General features: G+C 50.6%; 1 protein-coding gene across 3 annotated transcripts in view; it reads right to left on the bottom strand.

Moving 5' to 3' along the window:
- Positions 1–2,162: 2,162 nt before the first annotated feature.
- Positions 2,163–22,453, bottom strand: part of NPR1 (natriuretic peptide receptor 1) — a 45,952-nt gene continuing 25,661 nt past the window's right edge. For all 3 annotated transcript variants that reach the window (XM_053277455.1, XM_053277456.1, XM_053277454.1), the window contains 14 exons: positions 22,359–22,433; positions 21,612–21,689; positions 16,780–16,884; positions 13,859–13,930; positions 12,502–12,661; positions 10,647–10,802; positions 8,874–9,042; positions 8,110–8,256; positions 7,240–7,363; positions 5,114–5,182; positions 4,753–4,927; positions 4,004–4,102; positions 3,663–3,754; positions 2,163–2,805 (listed from right to left, as the gene is read on the bottom strand). In XM_053277455.1, the coding sequence (XP_053133430.1) occupies positions 2,743–2,805; positions 3,663–3,754; positions 4,004–4,102; positions 4,753–4,927; positions 5,114–5,182; positions 7,240–7,363; positions 8,110–8,256; positions 8,874–9,042; positions 10,647–10,802; positions 12,502–12,661; positions 13,859–13,930; positions 16,780–16,884; positions 21,612–21,689; positions 22,359–22,433 (1,584 nt within the window). In that variant the 3' untranslated portion in view covers positions 2,163–2,742. The remainder of the gene's footprint in view (positions 2,806–3,662; positions 3,755–4,003; positions 4,103–4,752; positions 4,928–5,113; positions 5,183–7,239; positions 7,364–8,109; positions 8,257–8,873; positions 9,043–10,646; positions 10,803–12,501; positions 12,662–13,858; positions 13,931–16,779; positions 16,885–21,611; positions 21,690–22,358; positions 22,434–22,453) is intronic.

A 22,453-nucleotide genomic window follows, 5' to 3' on the forward strand; every position in this document is an offset into this window, starting at 1 on the left:
TGCTGTGGGGGGCGAGATGGTGGTGTGCTCCAAAGGTCTTTAGGTCCAGGCTCCAAAATTACCTAGGGTGCACCTCTGACATGAACCAGAATATTTGCTCAGTCCCTGGAATAGTTGAGGAATATGCTCATGAAAGGTTGGGTATATATAGCTATCCAATTTATTTTCTGTCTCTCGTGAGCCATCACCACCACTCTCTCTTCTCTAACTTGTTTCTCAAAGATGTTTGTATGGGTAACCCCTCCTTTTCCTTCAGTCACATCTCATACTAGTGCCCCCTTCCCCCCCTCCCCCCGCCACAAAAGCAAAATCTGAAGAGCAAAGATACGGCCTGCAGTGGGGGAAAGGTGCATTTTTAGCGAAGAGATTGTAACCCAACGTTATGATGCACGGTCTTCGCTTTTTAGCATTTACACTTAATCTGGTTTCCTCGTCATGGATTTTTGTTACCATCTTGCACCTCCTCTTTCAGAGGCAAGATCAAGGTTTGCAAAGATGAATAAAATAAAAGTACCCCCTCCCCCCACCAGAAAAAGAAACAAGAATCCTGGAAGTTAAGAAATACTCCAATTAAGGACTGGAAGGATTCAAACGGTGGCAGGATGTTCTGATAAAAAATACATTCAACAACTTCTTCATAACGTTAAACTGCTTTTAAAAAGCAAAACTCAAAATATGCTGCGTATTAATGGGCAGGTTCTAAGTTTTCCAAGTTACGTTTGCAGATGCCCTCGTGATTCATGGTTCTAAGGCACATCAGCTGTTATTTCCCTGCGTAAAGGGAAATAAATTTGGTACAAGGTGCTCAGTAACAAGATTGTCAATGGCCCAAAGGAAATGAAAGGCCAGTCTGCTAATTACCCTTTCTCAGAGCATAAGTAGCAGCATCCGGCTTGTTGAAAGAAACAGGCAGGAGATTAAAAGGAATAAAATGTAGATCCACCACACACACACACACATACAAACACACCTCATTACAATTCAGTCACCGTCGTGAAATAAGATGGGGTCCTGGAATTATAAAATATACTTTGAGGCCTTGAGGCAAAAGCAGTTGCAATGCAGAAGATCCCAAACTGGATGATCCGACATTATTTTGCACTTGAGATTAGCAGTTGTGGGGCTGTGGTCAGTGGTGGGAGGGAGATACCTGGTCGCAAGGGCAGTGTTAAGGGAGAAGGTGTTTAATTCTTCCCTTCTGTTCAGTTTTGTGGATCTACATTGTACCCCACCTGCTATTAGACCCAAAGTGAAAAAAGTACAGGTGGAGCATTGGGGGGGGGGAGTAAATTTAGATCAGAAAAAATGTACAGGGAAAGGGTTAAATGCCACCTTGACCTGTACACCCCCTTGTCTCCTCAGGCACACCACTTCCTGTTCCCTCCCTCTCTCCCTCCCTCTCTCTTTCTCCCAAGCCAGGGGTGTAGCTATCATTGAGTGGATGGGTTCAAAGAATCCGGGGAGGGGGCAGCTCCACCCCTCCCTCACTCCGAGGGGCTGCTAGAGAGACAGGGGAACCCGGGGCCCCTCTCCCCTAGCTACGCCCCTGTCCCTAACTGTTGTGTCTGAATCACCCAAACTCCAGTCACTTCCCACTGCAGTTTGCCTTGAACCCGCCTGGGAGCCATGGGTTGAACCAGCTCTGGTTTGGGAAGCAACTATGGCTCAGGGTGACTATAGTTTGCCTGATTCAGACATAACAATGGGACGTGGAGGACCAGGAAATGCGTACAGGAATGCACGAGGAGAAGGCCGGGTCAAGTAAGTGAGGGCACAGGCTGACAGCCATTTCCCCTGCGGAGAGATACTTTGGGCTGACATCAGCCTTTCATTAGTTCATGTACTGATTGTGGCGCACGAATTAATCTTCTCACAACCCACAGTATGGGGCTTGCTAGGCTAGAGGAGGTTACAGCAAACTTAAAACTATAGGGATTCCTTAGCGATCGGTGCATGGATAAATCACTCGTTCTAAAAGATATAAATCTACACACACACACACCCTGATCAAAGCTGAAGATTTGGGCTCCCATGTCGTAACAAGTGCTCCAGAGCATGTGCAGAGTGCCACTGCTTAGGAAATGCCAACCCAGGAACCAAAGTCAGTACTTTTGCAGCAGAGAACAAATCCTGCTAATTCAGGGAAAGGGCGAGGCCAAGGGTGACACATACATTCATTTTATTACAAAATCTATTACTTTGGGAACAGAGGGCTCTGTGTCCTCTCTCCTCTCCTCCCGATCTGGCTACAGCACCCAGTTCATTATGCTGTTTCCAATATTGACCCCTGGGAATGAGTGGGGTAGTCCAGGGCACAGAGTTTGTTAGGGCCGAGACAAGGGGTTAGGCAGAGGCCCACCACATTCTAGCTCTTGGTGGGGGAAATGGGTCCTTGATGACACACACAAAACAAAAATGCGAAGGGAACACCCGACCCTTGCTAGGCTCCAGCCGAAGTCACCTGCGGAGAGTCAAGTCTTTGGGGCGCAGTGTGGAATCTGGGCCAGACACTGGTGGCACGGGGGTGGGGACAAGCCATGCTCAAAAAGTCCAGGAGGATATGTGGGGCCAAGGGGGTAGGGTCCTGGGGGCTCAGTCCGGGATCCCCGTTGCTGGCCGGACCTCAGGCTGTGGGTTCCTCAAAGAGTCTTTGGAAGTACTGCCGCTGAGAAGGTGTACTTCTGACCCCAAACATCAAGGAAACAGGCTGTCTTCATCGTGTTATAGGGGTCTCACCACACCTCAGCCCCGTGTACTGCTGACACGCTCCCCCAGCAACCAATACGTCCGCAGTTTGCCCTTGCCCTGAAGTGAGAAAAGGGAAAGTGTCTGTTAAATGAAATACACACTAGAGGAGCCCTGCTGGATCAGGCCCAAGGCCTATTTAAACCCAGGTTCCTGGAGAGAATCTATCTATGTGGTTGCTAACTGCCAGCACCAACTTGACAGCACTCAATCAATCAATCAATCTTCTTTCCAGCTGCAGCCAGCTTTTAGAGAACCAGCTTCTCGCTGCTGGAGTTTTGTCCTGGTCATCTAGCAATCAGAGAGACTGCCTTTGAGCCTGGAGGTTCTAATTAGCGAATACAGCTAGTTGATAGGCTCCACCTCCTCCACGCATTTACAGAATCGCCCTTTTAAAACGATTTAAGCCAGTGACTGTCACCATTTCCTGTGGGAGCGAATTCCACACGTTGCATTTTGCATGAAGGATATTTTTTTTGGTCTGTCCTGAGTCTTATTGGGTGACTCTGCATTCTAGCGCATTAGGAGAAAGGCAGAAAACCTTCTCTCCATCCAACTTCTCCACACCATTCACTTGATAAATCTTTGTTATTTTCACCCTTTGCCAGCCTTTTTAAAAACTTAAATATTATATCTATATCTTTATATCAGAATGGCTAAACCCAGTCCCCACAATGTCTACATACCAGCAACTGCCCCTTGAAAATAATTCAAAACTGGGGGCATGTACAAAATTCAGCCTTAACATTAGTTTAAATTGTAGTTCGCTCTTCCAGGTGGGATGCCGATAAGTTGTAATTCTGCTAAGGGAGCCAGAGAGGCCATTTAGACAAGAGACTGCTTAGGGCTTTAAAGGTCCAGAGGCAGATATTAACAGTAAAAGCAGAGTATTCACGAGAAGCAAGCTGTTCACGCACCTTCATCTCCACTTCGCCACGGAACTCCAGCTCAAAGCAGCCAAATTCTTCCAGGATGGATTTGGTGGCAGCTGACAGGTGAATCTTCAGGGCTGAAATGTCCCGACGGACATGTTAGTGTGTTTCTTGGGCACTTGCTGCTTTGCTCAGCCCTCCTGAGATGCCCCCAAAGCAGCAGCATTTCTAGGGTTCCCACAAAGCACGTGAGACCCCAATCTTCCTCCCCCAGGTGAGCCTTTCTGTGCCCCTCTTCTGTGTCCCCCCCCCCTACTCCAACTGCCTTGCGTGGTGGGGATCACCTCAATCTGGGTCTCTCCAGCCACCCTATACCGACAGCTCACCTTCTCCATTAGACTCCATGCGGGAGGCTGTGTTGACCGTGTCGCCAAAGAGACAATACCGAGGCATCTTCAGGCCCACGACGCCTGCGCAGACTGGACCTTGGGGAGTAAAACATGGCAGAATGGAGATGCTAACCATGGTTGAGAGTCCTTACCATGGTTTGTGTTCCAGATGTACAAGCAGACAACCCTGGTTCAGTTTCCCCTTTTCCCCCTGCCTTCCCTGAGAATCCCCAGATGCTACTTTATTTATTTTTGCATTTACATCCTACGTTTCCTCCAAGGAGCACCGGAGTGCACGGCTGTTCCTCCTCACAACAACCCTGTGAGGTGGGTTAGGCCAAGAGAGAAGAGACTGGCCCAGAGACGCCCAGTGAGTTGCATGGCTAAATGGGGATTTGAACTCGGGTCTGCCTGGGCCTGGTCCAACATTCTAACCACTGCACCATGCTGGCTCTCTATCTAAGAATGAGGGGACAGATTCTTACCTAACCTTCCCACACACCACCGCTCGCAGCAACAGAACACAGCTGAGTAAGGAGAGGAAGGATTTCTCTCTTCCCCACCTGCGTGCTCCTCTGTGGGGAGAAACAGGCCTACCCTGCGCTTCACACATGAACGAGACAGACATGTGAACAAAGATGGCTGCCCAGCTTGGCTAAGAGGTGCTTCTTTTCACACACACACACACACACACACACACACACACACACACACACACACACACACACACCACCCTGATTTCTCACCACTGTGGATCCCAATCCGCAGTTTGAGCTGCTGCTCGGGCCGGTGGCGGATCTTGAAGTTCCGGACGGCCTCGAGGAGCGCCAGCGACATGTGGGAGACCTCGCGGGCGTGGAGGCGGCCATTACGCACCGGCAAGCCGGACACCACCATATATGCGTCGCCAATGGTCTCCACCTGGACAAGGGCGGTAGGAAGAAGTATGGATGGGGGTTCCTGGCTAAGCACCAGGCGCAGGCTGAACAAACCCCCTGCCCACGCAGGAGGTGAGGGATCACGCAGGAGGCGAGTGATGGTCCGCTGCCAAAAGCCACCAGTTGGTTATTCCCCGCTCCCATACCAACCAGGTGGTAGATCCCTCACCTTGTACACATCAAAGTTATCGATGATGGCATCAAAGCAGGTGTACAGGTCATTCAACAGGGCCACAACCTGGGGAGGGGGCGAAAGACAAAGAGGAATCTTATTGACTGAGCATATTCTGTGCTAAAGTAACCTTGGGGCGGTGCTAAAGTAACCCATGTTCTGCATGACACCCTCAGTTCTGCAGCTAATTACGCAACTCGGGCAAATGTGCATGAATCTTCTTATTTTGCACAATATATTCTGTGATGTTGTACTCATTGATATAATTTGTTCTTCCAGACATGGGGAGAGTCAAGGAACAATACAGGGGCACCCTCAACCCATCCCCAGCCTCATGAAATCCGAAGCCCCGTTTCTGGCTTCTCAGATTCACCTGCCATTATCCCACACACTTCCAATCCAAACCTCGATGTGCTCATAAGGGCTAGAAGCGTGCTGCTCCCCCACGCCCGACCCCGCAAACAAAGCTTGATATTTTTAACAAGCCGAACCCTGCAACCACTTCCACATTCCAGGCCTTGGAGAGGGGTCATAGTTCAGTGGCAGAACCACGCATGCAGGAAGTCCCAGGTTCGATCCTTGGGAGCACCTCCAGGGCTCGGGAAAAACCCAGTCTGGCACCTTCAAAAGCTGCTGCCAGTCAGTGTAGACAATACCAAGCTAGAGGGCCCAAGGGTTTGACTCTGCAGAAGGCAGCTTCACATGTGGCGAACGGCTGGTTGCTCAGCGGCAAAGCACCTGCTTTGCATGCAGAAGGTCCCAGGTTCAATCCCCAGCAGCAGGCAGGGCTGGGAAAGACGCCTGCACGAAATGCCAGAGTGCTGCTGCCAGTCAGTGTAGACAATACTGAGCTAGACAGACCCAGTGTCTGACTCAGCAGAAGGCAGCTTCCTACGTTTATAAGCTAGCATTTCTAATTTCAGTACAGCACACACATATTCAAATCTCCTCCCGTTCACATTCTTGAGTTCCAATCTCCATTTGCATCCACCCGGCTTCTCCCTAGTGTGGGCTTGAAGGCCTACAAGGGCCCAGACAGCCCGTTTAGCCCACAGCACCCCAGGGTGACCTTTCTCCCGTTCTCCAAAATTACCTGAAGAGCACCTGTTGCCCCCCTACTGCCTGGATGACACCACCCCCATCTCCCTGGTTACTGGTGCCTCCGACCCCTGCTTGCTCTGGTTACCTACGCAAGCTGGTCACTGTCGTCCCGGTTACCTGAATAGTCGCAGGTTACCTGCTGAGGCAGGTTTTGATAGCCCTTCATTAACACTGTCCCTGTCAACCTTGTTTACCCACAAGACCTCAACCCTGTTGCCAGGGGATCAAGATAAATAAATAAATAAATAAATAAATAAATAAAAGAACAGGGCTTCGTTTACAAAAAGTAAGTCCTGTGTTTACCTGAATCCAAGACTACATTTTTGCCAGATTCATTGATGTTAGAAATTGGGTGGGGGTGGTGGTGTTCATCTTAAATTCAGGGGCTAAATCCTGAAACCTTGGAGAGCTGCTGCCAGTCAGTGAAGACAAGACTGAACTAGATGGACCAAGGGTCTGACTCAGTATAGGGCAGCTCTCTATGTTTTGAGAATAGGGCCGAGGCTCCGTGGCAGAATATCTGCTTTGCATGCGGGAGGTCCCAGGTTCATTCCCTGACAGCATATCCAGGTAGGGCTGGGAGAGACCCCCGCCTGTAACCTTGGAGAAGCCGTTGCTGGTTAGTGTGCAGACAATACTGAGCTAGATGGACCAAACGCTCAACTTGGGAGAGGGCAGCTTCTGGTGTTCCTAAAAGCAGAATATTAGGCTCGATCGACTGGCTGAGTGCGGAGGATTCTGGGTATTTACACCAGGCCTGGGCATGTGCAGAAGCCACATCCAGGCGATGGCTGCATAGCCCCAACCTGTGCTGTGCCTGCAGGGAGCACCAAGCACCCAAAGTCCTGGGTAGCTCAGCCCATGAGGCTCTGGGTTCGAGCCCCGGAATCCCCCCAACGGGATGCTGGCAACACATAATGCTTCCACCACCCTGGTTTGTTTGGCATATTTTTATACCGCCCCAAACTTACGTCTCTGGGTGGTTTGCCAACGGCACCTTTCCCCTTTGCCAGCCCAGTTACCTGCATGGGCGTGCTCTCCGCGGACAGTGCCGTGAAACCCACAATGTCGCTGAAGTAGATCGTGACGCTGTCGAAGGCCTCGGCCTGCACCGTCTCGCCCCGTTTCAGCTGCTCTGCCACCGAGCTGTTGAGGGAAGCAAATGGCCTCACCTTACGCTGTTTTCAGCAGCACAAATAAGGGGAGCGCTTTGTGTCACCTCCAGGCTGTGCACAGCATAGATTGGCTGTCCCTTGTGTCAGTCAGGGAGCCCCCTCCCTTCCCCTCTGGGAGCTGATGGCAATGTTTAAATACACAGGAGGAAGAATGCAAGAACGGCTTTGTCGGATCGGACCCAGGGTCCATCTAGCCCAGCATCCAGTTTCCAACAAGGGGACAGCCAGGTGCCTTTGGCAAGCCCAGAGCCAGGATATTCTCTGGAACTCACTTCCCCTTGATTTTAGGCTTGCCCTCTCCCTGTCTAACGTTAAAAAACACTGAAGACTTTCCCAGCAGGCTCTCCCCTCACTTTATAGATATTTATCTTTGACAACTTGTCTTCAGGGTTGCCTTTCATCCTGCAATTTCACAATCTTTAGAGGCATTTGAGTTGTGCTTTCTTTACAAAAAGAATTCTCTGTAAGCCACCACAAATTCTTTTTTGAAGAAAGAAAGGGCAGAAATATTTGTAAACAAATGAATATAAAAGCCTAAGTTTGTAAATAAATAAATATAATTTGTAAATAAATAAATATAAAAGACTACTCCCCATCTCCTATCCCCAGGGTCTGGAACTCAAAGGTAGGCTGCCTCTGTACATGGAAGCTCCATACAGCATACATGAGCAAGATCTACTGGCAGCCCTAAGGAAGGGTGGCGTGAGGCGGACTTACTGGGGAAGGATCTGGTAGAGCAGGGCCTCCGCCTTGCGCTTCTCCTCCAGGTAGGCTTGCGTCCGCTCCTCCACCAGCTCCTCCAAGTTGTTGGCATACTGCTCCATGCGTGACAACAACGTATCCAAAAGGTTGCTGCTGCTCTCCCTGCCAAAGAGACATTCAAGGGCGTTCAGAGATAAGTCCTTTCCAAGTGATGGGGGCAGGGGAGAGGAGAGGAGAGCAGGACTGCCCCCTCTCAGAAATATTTCAATGTACATTAGGAAAAAACAAGAAATCCCAAAGCTCGATGGCCCAACCGGTGACTCAGATCTGGTTGGCGGGGCCTTTTCGGTGGTGGCCCCTCGCCCTTTGGAATGCCCTCCCAGATAAGTGTTGCTGTGTTCCTTCCCTCGGGGTTTTTAAAGAAACACTTAAAGACTCATCTTTTTAGAGAGACATTTATGTTTCTATTCTTGGTCTGTTCCAGCAAGTTTGTAATTTGTACATCTGGTTTTAATGGGATCCAGCTTTATAGTCCGAAGGTCTGTGAGCTGCCCAGAACAGTATTGCATCGGAGGAGCAGGATACAAATGTTTTAAATATATTTTGAAGTCTCTGGCCCCATTACTTGGGAAGGCAGAAGGAGAGGCAAGGAAGCAGCCTCCTACCCCGGAGGCAAGCAGAAGTTCATCAGGATCGACTGGCTGATCTCCGATGCAAGGTTACGATTCGCTCGTATCCTTCCAAGGTGCCACAAGCACCGGGCAGGGCCAGGCACTTACTTGTCAAACTTCCGCAGCATGCTCTTGATGTGGTGGAAGTCTGGGCGCTCCTGGGGGTCTTCCGCCCAGCACCGCTGCATGAGAAATACCACCTCCTCCAAGTTGCCAGGCAGGTTCACAGAAGGGCGGAAGGGGGGACACTCACCGCTCTTCACTCGCTCAATGACCTCTGCAGGAGGTGGGAGGGAGACGGACAAAGAGGGCAGAGTCATGAAGGCGCGCAGGAGCTCACACGCCCTGCGGTTCGCTCTCCATTTCCGTTGAAGCACAAGCTAAAATGCGCGCAGAATCTAAGAATTGCTAAGTATATTAGGAAGACATCCACCCCTGCTCGTCCCCTGCTAATTGAGCAAAGAGGCACCTTTTTAAAGTGGCGATTCTCTTTACTGAGCCGGGGGAGAGCAACTGGCCCTATCCATCCCCAGCACAGCATCCCTCCAGTGGCTGTTGCTGGGGTCTATCTTATATTTCTTTTTTAGACTGTGAGCCGTTTGGGGAGAAGGAGCCATTTTATTTGTTTGTTTATATCTATGTAAACTGCTTTGGGAACCTTTGTTGAAAAGCAGTATGTATGTATGTATGTATGTATGTATGTATGTATGTATGTATATGGGTATGTATAGAAATACAGACACATACATACGAGTACATACACGTCATGCTAGATTGGCATTTTAAGACAGATTACTTATTCCCAAAAATGAACCCGTTCAGGCCAAGTTGAAACATGACGCCTTGCACGTCTTTCACCATTTCTCTTTAGGCCCACGGCAAAGGTTAATTGACCCATTCCTTGTGACGTATCCTGCAAGATCTTCTCTTACGAGTTTTAATCTCCTTTCAGATAACAAAGCATTATCAGAAATCCTAGCAACCTTCTCAGCAATAGCGACAATAGTTTTGCATCTCTCAGTACGTATCCAGGACTTCTGCCTCTTGTATGTTTTGTGGCATATTGTCTTTTCTAATACGAGAATTTTTTTTTTAAACCCTGAAATATTACAGAACGTTCTGTTGACTAGCGTCTGCTAGCTGTCTTAATAATCTTGATTGAGTAATTAGAACGGGACAGGAAGCAGCAGGATATTAACAGTCGGCCTGCCAGGGGATGGTTGATGCTGCAGAGTGCAGACACACACACACACACACACACACCCATGATGCCGCCACCTTGCTGAAGCTCAGAGCAAAAGAAGCTGCCGTCTGAGTCAGGCCATCGGTCCATTCTAGCCCTGGACTGTCTACACTGACTGGCAGCAGCTCTCCAGGGCTTCAGGCAGGATTTATTCTCAGCCTTGGACCGGAGGCCTCCCACATGCGAAGCAGATGCTCTACCACTGAGTCACAGCGCCACTCCCCTCCCATCAGTCACGGGTGATAGAGGACCTCTGGGGACTGGAACTTGCAGCTCCAGGTCTTGCAGTTCAGCGCTCCTACTCGCGGGTTGCCTAAGCTGGCCCAGGTCCTGATTGGAAACCATTGGGGAACCCCATCTCCCTATGACTAATGCCTCCTCGTCCCCCCCCCCCACAGACATAAAACTCTTGTTTTGCTCCCAAGATATGTTCAAGCTGGAGCTTGGAAAAAGTTGGAGCTTTGGCTTCCAGAAGGAGAGGAGTTCTATCTGTATTTGGAGCAGTCCTCCTTTGAGGCTTGGATTTGGCCTGGCCATTAATCCAGGGGCCGGGGGTACAGAATCGAGATCACTGGGCCTTTCCTCTCCATGTTGCTTTGCAGCTGCACCACCACCAACACCACCACCCCCATGCTCACCTTTGGGGCTCAGGTCCATGCCCTCCACCGAGAACACGCCGTTGCGCAGGGCAATCTCCTGCAAGATGACCCCAAAGCTGTAGACGTCCCCTTTCTGGGTGCCTTGGGAGGGGGGCGACTCCATGCGCAGGAGTTCGGGGGCCGTCCACAGTTTCTCTAGAAGCAGGGAAACGGAGTCAGGCACAGAGCACTTTCAACCTGGCAGGGAGGGGTGAGGTGGGGGGGTGAGGAAGAAGAGGGGCACCCAAGGCTCTGTGGGACACCACGTGAGCCAAACGAGGTAGCCGAGAGGAGCACAGGGGCGCTGTGGGTATGTGGTGAGCCCCATTCTTTTGCACAGATATTCAGATACGGGGAGTGGAAAGGGAGGCGCGTCAGTAGGGTTGGGATCTCTCGGCACAGCTGGGCTCGATATGTACCAAAGTTCATTGGAGCTTACAGGCAAACTGGACATTGCATGGAAGTATGTGCAAAAAGAACATTCCCCTTCCATGAAAAACAGACTCAGGAGGCTGTATTTTAGGGCGTGCATGGCTTAACCCTTCCACAACCAGCCGCTTTTTGCTCAAAGATGTCCTCCGTGCAGCTCCCCACCACTAAGAATGTGTCCCCAGATGTGTCCCCTGCCGTCTAGGTAAGGAGGCACCTTTCAAAGGGGTGATTCTCTTATATTTAACACAGGCCTGCTCAACTTTGGCCTCCCCCCACCAGCTGTTTTTGGACTACAACTCGCATAATCCCCTGCCACAGTGGCCAATAGCCAGGGATCTTGGGAGTTGCAGGCCAGCATCTGCAGGAGGGCTGAAATTGAGCCGTCCTGATTTACCAGGGCGCTTTCCAGATTACACGCTGCAACAAGGGGAAAATGCTTCGACTTGGCAGGATCGTATCGAAAACCACCCCCGGAATCTCAAACTTCTACAACGGGGAAATACAGCTATTTTTCTGCAACAGACTTGCAACGCTGTAGCGATGTAACGCAAAGATAAAATCTGAAATAAAGCATCGGAAATGTTGCTGTCAGCGCAGAGACTGTGGTGCCACATCACAGGAAGTACAGAAACACGCTTTGCAGATCTGTAGTGACCCTGTTGTAGGGTTAAATCTGGAAAGCACCCAGGAGGAGAGCAACTGGTTGTATTCGCCCCCAGTAAACATCCCTCCAGTGACTGTGGCTGGTGTCTCTTTTGTGTTTCTTTTTAGATTGTGATCCCTTGCGGAGAGAGGGAACCATCACCAGCTCCTCCTCCTCCTCCTTCGTAAGCCACTTTGAGAACTTTTCATTGAAAGGCAATATATAAATAATAGTAGTAAGCAAGCAGTAAACATGCATCTGGAACCCTACGGGGGGGGGGGAAGCATCTTGTAGAGGGGAGGGTTGGTTTTTGAGGAGGAAAACAGCCGGTAGGGAAAGGATCAAGCACACATCCCCGAGACAGCCACTCTCCCGCTTAACAATCACAGCTTCCTGAAGAAGCTTTTCATTTTTTTATAAGACATAAGGAACAGGAACATGACACACACACGCATCTGTGTGTAATGTGCAAGAGGAAGCTCTTGATTAAAGACACAATAGCCCTGAAAAACTTCAGCCTTCACTACAGCGTTGGTGAAAGACGCTGAAGAGGGTGGGAAGAGCGATTTTGTTTGACGCTGGAGAAGTCAGCGAGAGATTGCGGAAGACGCCCAGATGCGACGAGCTGGACTGCGGAAGACGCCAGCCGGACTCTCTTACAAAACGGAGCGAAGGACAGGCTGCAATTCCGGAGGGAAAGGCCTGCTCTAGAAGCAGACCCCCCGGATCAGCCGCCACGCCCTCTGCCTGCCCCCCTCTTCTCCCAGGCAGGTCTCTCACTGGCGAAGAGCGCATGTGAGTCTTCCGAGTCGGCCGCCTGGCGGAAGCTCTCCAGCCCGTAGTCCGTGATCTTGAGCACAAAGCGGCTGTCCACCACGCAGTTGGAGGACTTCAGGTTGCCGTGGGAGTTTATGGCGCTGTTGTGGAGGAAGAGCATCCCCTGGTTGAAGGAGGAGAGGGAGAAGGGGGTCAGGAGCCAGAGGTGGGGAGTAGGGCCGAGGACGGCAGGGGGAGCGGGAGTCCCTGGTTGGACACCGTGTGTGCCAAGAGCCGGTGCCATCCATATAGGGACAGAGGATGCGGCCTTCTACCGAGTCAGAGACCCTGGGTCCATCTCGCTCAGTACTGTCTACCCAGACTGGCAGCAGCTTCTCCAAGGTTGAAGGCTCAGGGGTCTCTCTCAGCCCTATCTGGAGATGCTGCCAGGGAGGGAACTTGGCACCTTCTGCAGGCGGGCACACAGGTGCTCTAAGGGGAATGTAGCCTCCCATTCAAATGCAAACCAGGGTGGACCCTGCTTAGCAAAGGGGACAATTCCTGATCCAGACCACAAGCTCAGCTCTCCTCCTCCTCAGACCTTCTCCACCAATACGCAGCATTGGCATTCGGAATTGGAGCTCCTGGAGGAAGGCTCTGCCTTTCCCTTGCCTATCCAAATCCAGCTCCTTTTCTGTAGAGTGAAAGAACTGTAGAAGGGACCCTGGCAGTCTTCTAGACCACCCCCGCTGCTCAGTGCAGGAAGCTGCAACAGCATTCTTGACGGACACCCGTCCTGCCTCTGCTTGAAAACCTCGAGCAAATGAAGGCCCATTGCGGCATGTCTAGGGTTATTTCCCCCCTCATTAGAACTCCTTAAAAATAAATTCACAGCAAGCAGGAAATGCAGCAGGTAAAGCTTTTGCTAGCACGAAGGGGTAGGGATCCCCTGATCCCCTGCTAATTGAGCAAAGAGGCACCTTTTAAAAGTCCTCTTATATTTAGCAAGGGGAGAGCAACTGGCCCTATCCACCCCCAGCACAGCATCCCTCCAGTGGCTGTTGCTGGTGTCTATCCTGCGTTTCTTTTGAGATTGTGAGCCCTTTGGGGACAGGGCTCCATCTTATTTATTGATTATTTCTCTATGTAAACCGTTTTGGAAACTTTTGTTGAAATTATTATATAAATTCTTGTTGTTGCTGTTGAAAAGCGGTAAATAAATATTAATTGTATTCGTAGGGATCACCACATCTGTTTGAATGCTGTGTGGCAGGTTTCGGAGGACCCAGTCCGAAAAGGACTAAGTCACTGGAAGCCGAGGTGTTATGAAGGCAGCAGGACACGGTGCAGTCACTGATGCAGATGGGAGGAGGAGGGTTACCTTGACAATATCGTTGGTGAGCGAATAGCGGAACATCCAGTCCAGCGTGATGCTATCGTTCTCCAGGATGTCCTAGAAAGAGTGGGGTAGAGATTTTGACACGGGTTCAGGAGATGCCGCTGGATTAATAGTGGCCAAGGTGTCGAGGGCTCCTCTCTCTAGCCCCAGGCCACGGGTCACAATCTACACATTCCAGCTCACGTATCGTACCACAAACCCCCAAATCTAACAAAATGTTTGCAAACCGAACCCGAAAGCAGTGCATTCTGAATATGTTTCCAAGGGATGGCTGGCAGGGTGGACCTTAGGTTTATCTATTCATTTTTTAAAGCAGTGAAGTATTAACTTTTCAAGTCAACACACAAAAACAGGATGTGTAGTTTGGGGGAGAGATTTCTCTCCAGGGAACTCTAGCTCCAATGAAGTGTGTAAAATTGCCAAATAGGAGGCTCACACACACATACGCACACACACACACTCTTTAGAAGAATGTTGTGAGCTTCCCACTTCAAGTGGCAATAAGTTCCAGGGGACACCGCTACTGGCTCCACTTTCCTTTGGAGGACAGGGGGCACTGGAGATGCAACCATATTTCTGTAATCCACAAGGTTCCACTCCAGCCCGGGATCAAGTCAATAGAAAAAATAAATCACCATCCCTCATCGCAGCTCAAAATACACAGCCCTATTAAACAATACCTACACCAGAGGCAAAAATACCAGACGGGTAGGCAAAATGTCAAAGTGCAAGATGGAAGGGGAGGTCCCAGGGACCATGGGCTTGGAACTTGCCCCTGCAAATCCCCCCCAGTCTAAGGCTGACCCCCAACCTGAGCGTGTGCGGAGCAGGGCCGCCACACCCGCAAACGCCATCTTTCCTGTGGCTTGGCTTCCTCTTCGCCACCAACCTGGTGGCGGGCAACCCTAAGGGTCTATCCCTCGGCCCCATCCCGATTCCACGCCAGAGAGCAGCGTCCCCCCAGTTTCTCCTCTCCTCTCGCTTCCCTCCCCCTCTCTCCTCTCCTGACTCTCGTCTCTTTTATAAGAGGAAATGCTTATCTGCAGACGGCGGCCAGGAATCTCGGCCTGTCAAAACCCTTGCGCGCCCCCCGCCCATCCCGCTCGCTCGCTGCGCTATAAATCATCCCTCTTGGAATTGGCTCCGTGGGGCTCTCCTTGCCGAGGAGGGAGACGCAGCCATGGCCTCTCAGCCGTCCTTTTAATTAAAACCCTCGCCTGCCCCCGCTACGGCCCTCCATGCAACCGTGGTTGCAGCAACAGGTCTGGACGGAGGCGAGGAAAAAGGCGGACAGACTCTCCTGCTTCATAGCGAGGGGAAACGGCCGGAGAAGAGGCTGCAACCCGGGGTGGAGTAGGAGGCACAGTACAATCCCTGCATGGGACTATGAAGATGGCCACTTGCGAGGTTTGGATGTGCCCCAGAGCATTCTGGGAAGCCACCACGAGTCTCTGCTTGGCTAGGGTTGCCCTAGCCTGGCTTTCCAAATCCGGGTGCCTCATCTGCATAAGATGTAAATTGGCTTGAGAATAATTTCTGAGCAGAAGAGTGACGGCACGTTTTGCTCCGTATAAGCCTGGCCGCATCGACAAGGGCTGGAGCTTAGCTTTTGCTTTTTCTTTCTTTCCTTTTTTAAAACGATAGCTGAAATCTGAGAGCCAGCTAGCATAACGGTTAGAGTGTTGGACGAGGACTGGGAAGACCCAAGTTCGAATCCCCATTCAGCCGTTAAGCATGTACACTCTGAGCTCCTCGGAGGAAGAGTGGGATATAAATAAATAAATAAATAAATAAATAAATAAATTCCGGGTGAATCTGGGTGGGCTAAGTGATCCAGGCGAGAGGCTTAAAATCCGGGTGAAACCCGGAATTTCAAGGGGGCATGGCCACCCTACGCTTGGCACACAGCCAAACTGGCCCTGAGGGACAAAGGCGGCAGATGTCGGTGGAATATATGTGCCCTCGACTACCGTGCTCTGGCTTTCCATGCCAGCAATCAGTCGTGAGGGCCAGTGGGTACACCAAACTCTCCCCGGGCCTAGAAGATGGTCACCCCCATTGCCAAGGGAACCAACCACCGGGCCGGCTTTCACTGCTGGCACTGAATAAGAAGTGCCCCGTGTGTGTGTGTGTGTGTCCCTGACCACTAAGGTTGCCAGAAGTAGCCTGGCATCTCCAGGAATCTAACTCTTGGAAGCAATTTGGGAGGTTTTAATGGCTCGGTGTCATGTTAAACAATACAGAGTGTGTGTGTGTGTGTGTGGAATCTCCAAGAATAGCTTCAGAGTTGGCAGCTCTGCTGACCACCTCCGGAGCGCCGCCCCCTCAACCACCATTAGGCCTCACCACCCCACCCTACCAGCAGATAAGCACTTTCTCAGGCCTGGAGAGTCACTTCACTTTGTCTGCATTTACGAACTCACCAGCCGGTAGGGTTGCCCTATTCGGGCTTTCGAAATCCGGGGCGCCTAATTTGCATGTTATGCAAATTAGTACGGGAGATAATTTTTGAGCAGAATCGTGACTGCACATTTTTGCTCCATAACTCCGCTTCTACAAGTGCTGGAGCTTAGCTTTCCCCAGCCCTTTTTCTTCTTTTCTTTTATTAAAGCTGAAATCCGGGCGAATCTGGGTGAGCTAAGCAATTCATTATTATTTATTTATTGCTAAGCAATCTGGGTGAGATGCTTAAAATCCGGGTGAAGCCCAGAATTTTGGGCGGCACGGCCACTCTACCAGCTGGTCTATGCATCCTCCACGTCAACCCCCACAGAGCATCCACTGCTTTCCAGAGCCCAGAAGGGGACCCAAGAGTCCTGGGGTCCTCCCCCACTCACCCCTCTGACACCTCGCAACCCTTCCATCCCTTTCTTTGACCAGCCCTCCCTGTCGCCCACCGGTACCTGGAGACTGCCACGAGTGCAGTACTCTGTCAGGATGCAGATGTTCGGGGGGTCAATGCAGGCTCCGATGAAGCGCGTCAGGTGCTTGTTTTGAACGTCCCGCATCTGGAACCAACGGGAGAGGTTAATCAAGAGCCCCCACCTTGCCAGAGAACCAAAGACCCCCCCCACACAACAAGGACCCTACAATGTTGCAGGCAATTCTGAGGACAGGGCAGCTGCTTACACATGACCGGTCAAGCCCGTGTATGCCCTGCGAGCAGAAATTCCAGGCTGCCACCACAGATTACGACCTCCCCCACAAAAGCTGAGGGTCATTAAAGTGTACAGGAGAAGGGGAACGCCATTGCACCACATGATGAACGAAGAAGTCCCATACAACGTGGGACTGGGATTATATTCCTAGTTGCCACTGCAAACCCGCCCCCCCACCCCACCCCACAGCAGGGGCTGCTTTGAGGAGATGAAAAGGAGAATCACCATACCCCTCTATATTCCATCATTTCTGTGACTCGGGCTTGCTCTTTCCCGGCCTCTCTCACAAGGCAGACTTTACACCCCACATTTTGAGCAAAGTTCGTAATGTTTCCAGTTCTCAGGCCTTTTTGAGAAATCCGTTTGACTACTCGTGAACCAACCAAAAGGTTCAAGTGCTGAAAGTCCCTATAAGTGAAGACGGTTGGGCAGTGTCCCCTCTAACAGGGATTCCCAGTTGTTGTTGACTACAACTCCCAGCATCCCCAGCTGCAATGGCCTTTGCTTAGGGATGCTGGGAGTTGTAGTCAACAACAGCTGGGAATCCCTGTTAGAAAGAACACTGCTTTGGGGTCTCACTCACTCATTAACTGAGTATCAAAACCGCAGACACTTCAGCATCATGAGGTTTTCTCCCCATCTCTTCCGAGAGTGGCTTTCCAATTTTAATATCTGCATGGCTGAATGGGTGAGACCCAAGAAACTAAAGCTGTGGTAAGAGGAGAGAGAGAGATCTTGTGGCAGCAAGCATGTAGTGTCCCCTTTGCCCAACAGGGTCCTTAAGAACATAAGAACAGCCCTGCTGGATCAGGCCCAAGGCCCATCTAGTCCAGCACCCTGTTCCCCACAGTGGCCCACACCAGATGCCCACTACACATGTGAGCATTGCAAGATGTTCCCCTTAGGGCAGGCCTGCTCAACTTAGGCCCCCCCAGCTGTTTTTGGACTACAACTCCCATAATTCTCAGCCACAGCAGCCAATAGCCAGGAATTATGGGAATTGTAGGCCAACATCTGCAGGAGGGCCGAAGTTGAGCAGGCCCGCCTTAGGGGATGGGGCTGCTCTGGAAAGAGCATCTGCATGCTTGCATGAAGAAGGTTCCCTCCCTAGCATCCCCAAGGCAGGGCTGAGAGAGATTCCTGCCTGCAACCTTGGAGAAGCCACTGCCAGTCTGGGTAGGCAATATTGAGCTAGAAGGACCAAGGGTCCGGCTGGGTAGAAGGCAGCTTCCTATGTTCCTAAGAACATTTAAGGAGGTCCAACAGCATGCTATGCAGAACAGAACAGACCAACTTCCCGCCCTAACCTAAGGTTTAACCCCACAAACAGCAAGGAAATCCACATTTATTGCAACAGTCAGAGGATGGGGAAACCAGCTAGGCAGCACAATGCCCGTCACTTAGCCAGGAGGGAGAAGGGCAGAGCTGACCATCTGTCCCTGGGGAGTTCTCTGAACAGAGTATAGGGTTTCCAGAGCCAGTGAGTTTGCCTGAACCCCACCTGAAGTCGACCGGCCCACTGCAGAATTCTGCAATCCCAGTAGGCACAGCAGACACACTCCTCAAAAAAAACAAACCCTGAGTTGACGGCTTTCCATAGGAACCTAGGACCTGGTCCAACCATCTCAGTCTTGTCCACACTGACTGGCAGCAGTTCTCCCAGGTTCCAGGCAGGAGTCTCTCTCAGCCCTACCTAGAGATGCTGCCCGGGATTGAACCTGGGACCACCTTCTGCAAGCAAGCAGATGCTCTTCCACTGATCTAGGGCCCCATCTCAAAAGGGGGCTTATCTTACAGAAAAGAGTCCTCGCATGCAGTCACCAATCCAAGCGCAAGCCAAGGCAAGCCCTGCTAGGAAAGGGGACAATGCGTGCTCACGACAGCAAGACCAGCTCTCCGCCCCAGGGAGGATACACAAAGGACCCTCCCCCTCGCCCGGCTCTGTTTGGCTGCTTCACGTGGATCTTCTCTCCCCATCCTGACACAGAAGTGGCATGCTTTTTTCTTTTCTTTGGAGAGATCCATAGTCCACGGTGCCAGAAATCGCTTCCGTCCAAGAAGAGCGGATGGAGGGAAGCATCCACACTCCAAGAGGCAAGGGAAATATCATTGCGATGGATGGAATTCACCCCATGGGCCCAGAGAGGAGACCGGAGGGGCAACCTACGTGACGGTTGGGGGCGTGAGAAAGGATGATCGATGGGCAAGCACCTTGTCAGATGAAGGCAGAGGATGTGCACAAACCCACAACCAGGCCAAATGTGGGGAGGGGGCTACCCCCCCCAAAATGGAGGGAGGCAGCCCTTATAATCAGCCCTTATTTTGCTCCCTACCAAAATAAGAGCTTCCCCATCTCTGACAGCTTTTTGAAGGGCTGTTAAGACACCTACCCAGTCTAGATAGATATACTTTATTTATTTTATTTATTTAACACATTTGTATTCCGCCTCAAACGCCAGTCTTGCGGTCACTGACCCAACGAAAAGGTACAGAACACAGGAAAGATCTTACAAATAGTACAAAACATAATCTCAGGGTCTTCATCATAAGACCAATAACTGAAACCAACTCAGACCTAATCCTCCATGTGGCCGCACAAAAACTGGCTACACACAGTGTTATAGGTGTACAGTGATCAGCTAATAAAAAAAGATGTATATCCATCATCCGTTCTAGGTAGGGTATTTGACAAGAGGGGAGAAGTATGGATATCTCTATAAAATGAAGAGTGTAGAAGAACACAAGTCTCAACACTCTGCCCACAGGGACAGATCCGGCTGGTAATAGGGGTTTTATGATACCTGCCCTCCAGTAGTACAGCAGATTCGAATGCATTAAATCATGCAAGGGGAAAAGCCCTTCTCTGGGATAGAGCAGTTAAGCTCATTAAACAGTGGGCTGGTTTAGGAAAGTTTCTTGCAGAGATTCGTGCCAGATCGCTCTGCTTTTCAATGTCTGCTATACGTTGTTTTAGAAGTCCTTTAGCAACATATCCAGGCTTTTAACTAGACTGATAGAATCTGTCATTAAATTGTAGCTACTTTGGTCTGTTTTTAAATTGTTTTAATGTTTGTTTTCATCTGTATCTTTTTACGCCAAACTGCCCAAGAACGTGTGTTTTGGGTGGTATCTAACTATGCTAAATGCATAAATAAACTGCAAGCGACACTCGGTTATTTAAAAATTATTTGCTTGCAAAAAAACATTGGGGGGAGGGAACAGAAATTTAGGAGACCAGGCCTGCCCTAGCTCCCACCCCCACCCCTGCCCGTAACTACAGGTCTGGATATGCACACAGATGCACACACTCACACCGAAAACGACCAGACTGCAAATATCTGCACCCACACACAGAGACAATTATCTTTGTTTGCTCAGATGCCCCTTTTGAGATACCAAGCCCTTGTTTATCTTCTCGCTCACTTACTTACACACACATAAACGCACATACCACCACCACCACCACTGTTCCTCCTCTTGCATTAAGCCACTCCGGCCATTAATTAAAGCAGGGAGCAGATGGCCATCTCCCTGCTGCTTCCTTGCTAATGAGTCATTAGCCCTTGCGCTGTGTGGTCTGTCTGTGCTGCTCTGCCCCCCCCCGTTGCTCCTTCCTTTTGCCTAATGAGCCTTCTGACCAGGCCAGCAAGTGCCCCAGCAGCACACAGCTCCCCCTGCTGGTGCCCTAAGGAATCACGGCAGAAAGGAAGCCACAAGACGGCAGGGTGCCAAGACGGCACATTCTCGTTTCCGGTTCGGAGGGTGGAAATCCAAACAAGCACTGGAACACACCAGGCCTGCTAAACTTAGGGGTGGGGGCCAGCTGGTTTTTTTACTACTATAATCCTCGGCCACAGTGGCCGATAGCAAGGGATTATGGGAGTTGTAGGCCAACACTGTTGAGCAGCCCTGGAACACACTCAGGTCGACTGCATTCATCGGCCGAAATCACTGGCTGTTAAATGGACAGGGATGCTCCGCTTTCCTGGCTCTCCTAGGAGATGGTAGGGCTACAGGGACTCTTCTCTGGTTAGCCAAACTGGGCAAGGATTTGAGCCCAGAAGCTCAATAAAAGCCCACTGCACAAACTGCACCACTGTCCCAGAACATACTAGAAACGCATGATGGAGAACGGCAATTGAACTTTCCAAAAGGGCTCATGAAAATGCTGAGTTCCCCAGTGATCTCTAGCATGCATTAAACCCAGGGTAAGCAGTGACTCAAAATCCAGTGGTCCTGAGAGGCCAGCTCCAAATGCCCAAGAGTGCAGAAGCACAACCCCTTCAGACTCAGGCCAATGGCTCTTGAGAAGGCCGGTATTTTCCTTCTGAGTGGCCATTTTGGAGACAGTCCCTACAAACCATTTCTCCTGATTTCACATTGGGGGGGAAGAACTCAGGGTGGTGGGAACAACACTAGCGTGTTTGATTTGCTCTGATCATTGTAACATGCTGCAGATCTAAATGCAAGAGCATAAAATCACGGTCATGTTTTTATTAATTCATAAATAAAGCCTCTGGCATCATCCCTGCATGCAGACTCTGCCCTGCTCCGGAGAGAGCCGACTGGATGCTTACGTGTTTCAGCTGAAAGAGCACGTCCCGCGTCTGGTCGATGCGCTTCCGGTTCACGTGTTTCACTGCCACAAGGTTGCCCTGCAAAGAGACCCAGCAGAAAGCAAATGCCAATGATGGGGAGAGGGCGGGGCGGGGGAGGAAAATATCTGTTTGCTGAGATTGCAGGAAAAGAAGATCCACCCATCGGAGATGCCCACCGCTTCCCAAGATCAGGGTTGCATCTGTGCTGACTATGCCCAAGAGACTGCTAGGAGGCTTGACTCAGAGAAAGAGTTCTCAGGTGAGATACGGAGGCAAAGAGGCTAGCCTTCAGTGCAGAGGAGGCTAGCCTCCACCTAAGTAGCTACTTTGGTCTGAGCTACATCTAGAAATCCAATGTTGTTTTGTTTTTTAAAAAATCTCCATTTAGGGCCCAATTGGACAAGTGGTGTGTCTTTCAGTTCTCTCTGCCCTGTTCATATATGAAGCGGATCTTACATTAACAAGAAAAGAAACGTGTGGGGAGAAGGGCACTCAGTCAGCGCTCAAATTATGGGGGGATGCGGGGGGCTTAATGGGATGATATCATGCCTGTGATGTCATATGTGTTAGTCCAGGCATTCTGGCTTTTCTGCACCCAACCTGGAAGGTGAGAAGCAAGCATCTTCTCTGTTACATAGAAATCCTGGAATTATTTTATTTATATCCCACTTTATCCCATGGGCTCATTTTGCCCACCAATAAGCACTGAAGCTCTTTGAACATTACCTTGTAGTAAGCAGTCTTGGCATAGACCTGGAACTGCCCCTCTGTAGTGATCAGAGACCCATAGTTCGAACCTCTCTGGGGAGGGAAGGGAAGCA

The sequence above is a fragment of the Hemicordylus capensis genome, chromosome 14 (genome assembly GCF_027244095.1).
Source record: "Hemicordylus capensis ecotype Gifberg chromosome 14, rHemCap1.1.pri, whole genome shotgun sequence".
Classification (NCBI taxonomy): domain Eukaryota; kingdom Metazoa; phylum Chordata; class Lepidosauria; order Squamata; family Cordylidae; genus Hemicordylus; species Hemicordylus capensis.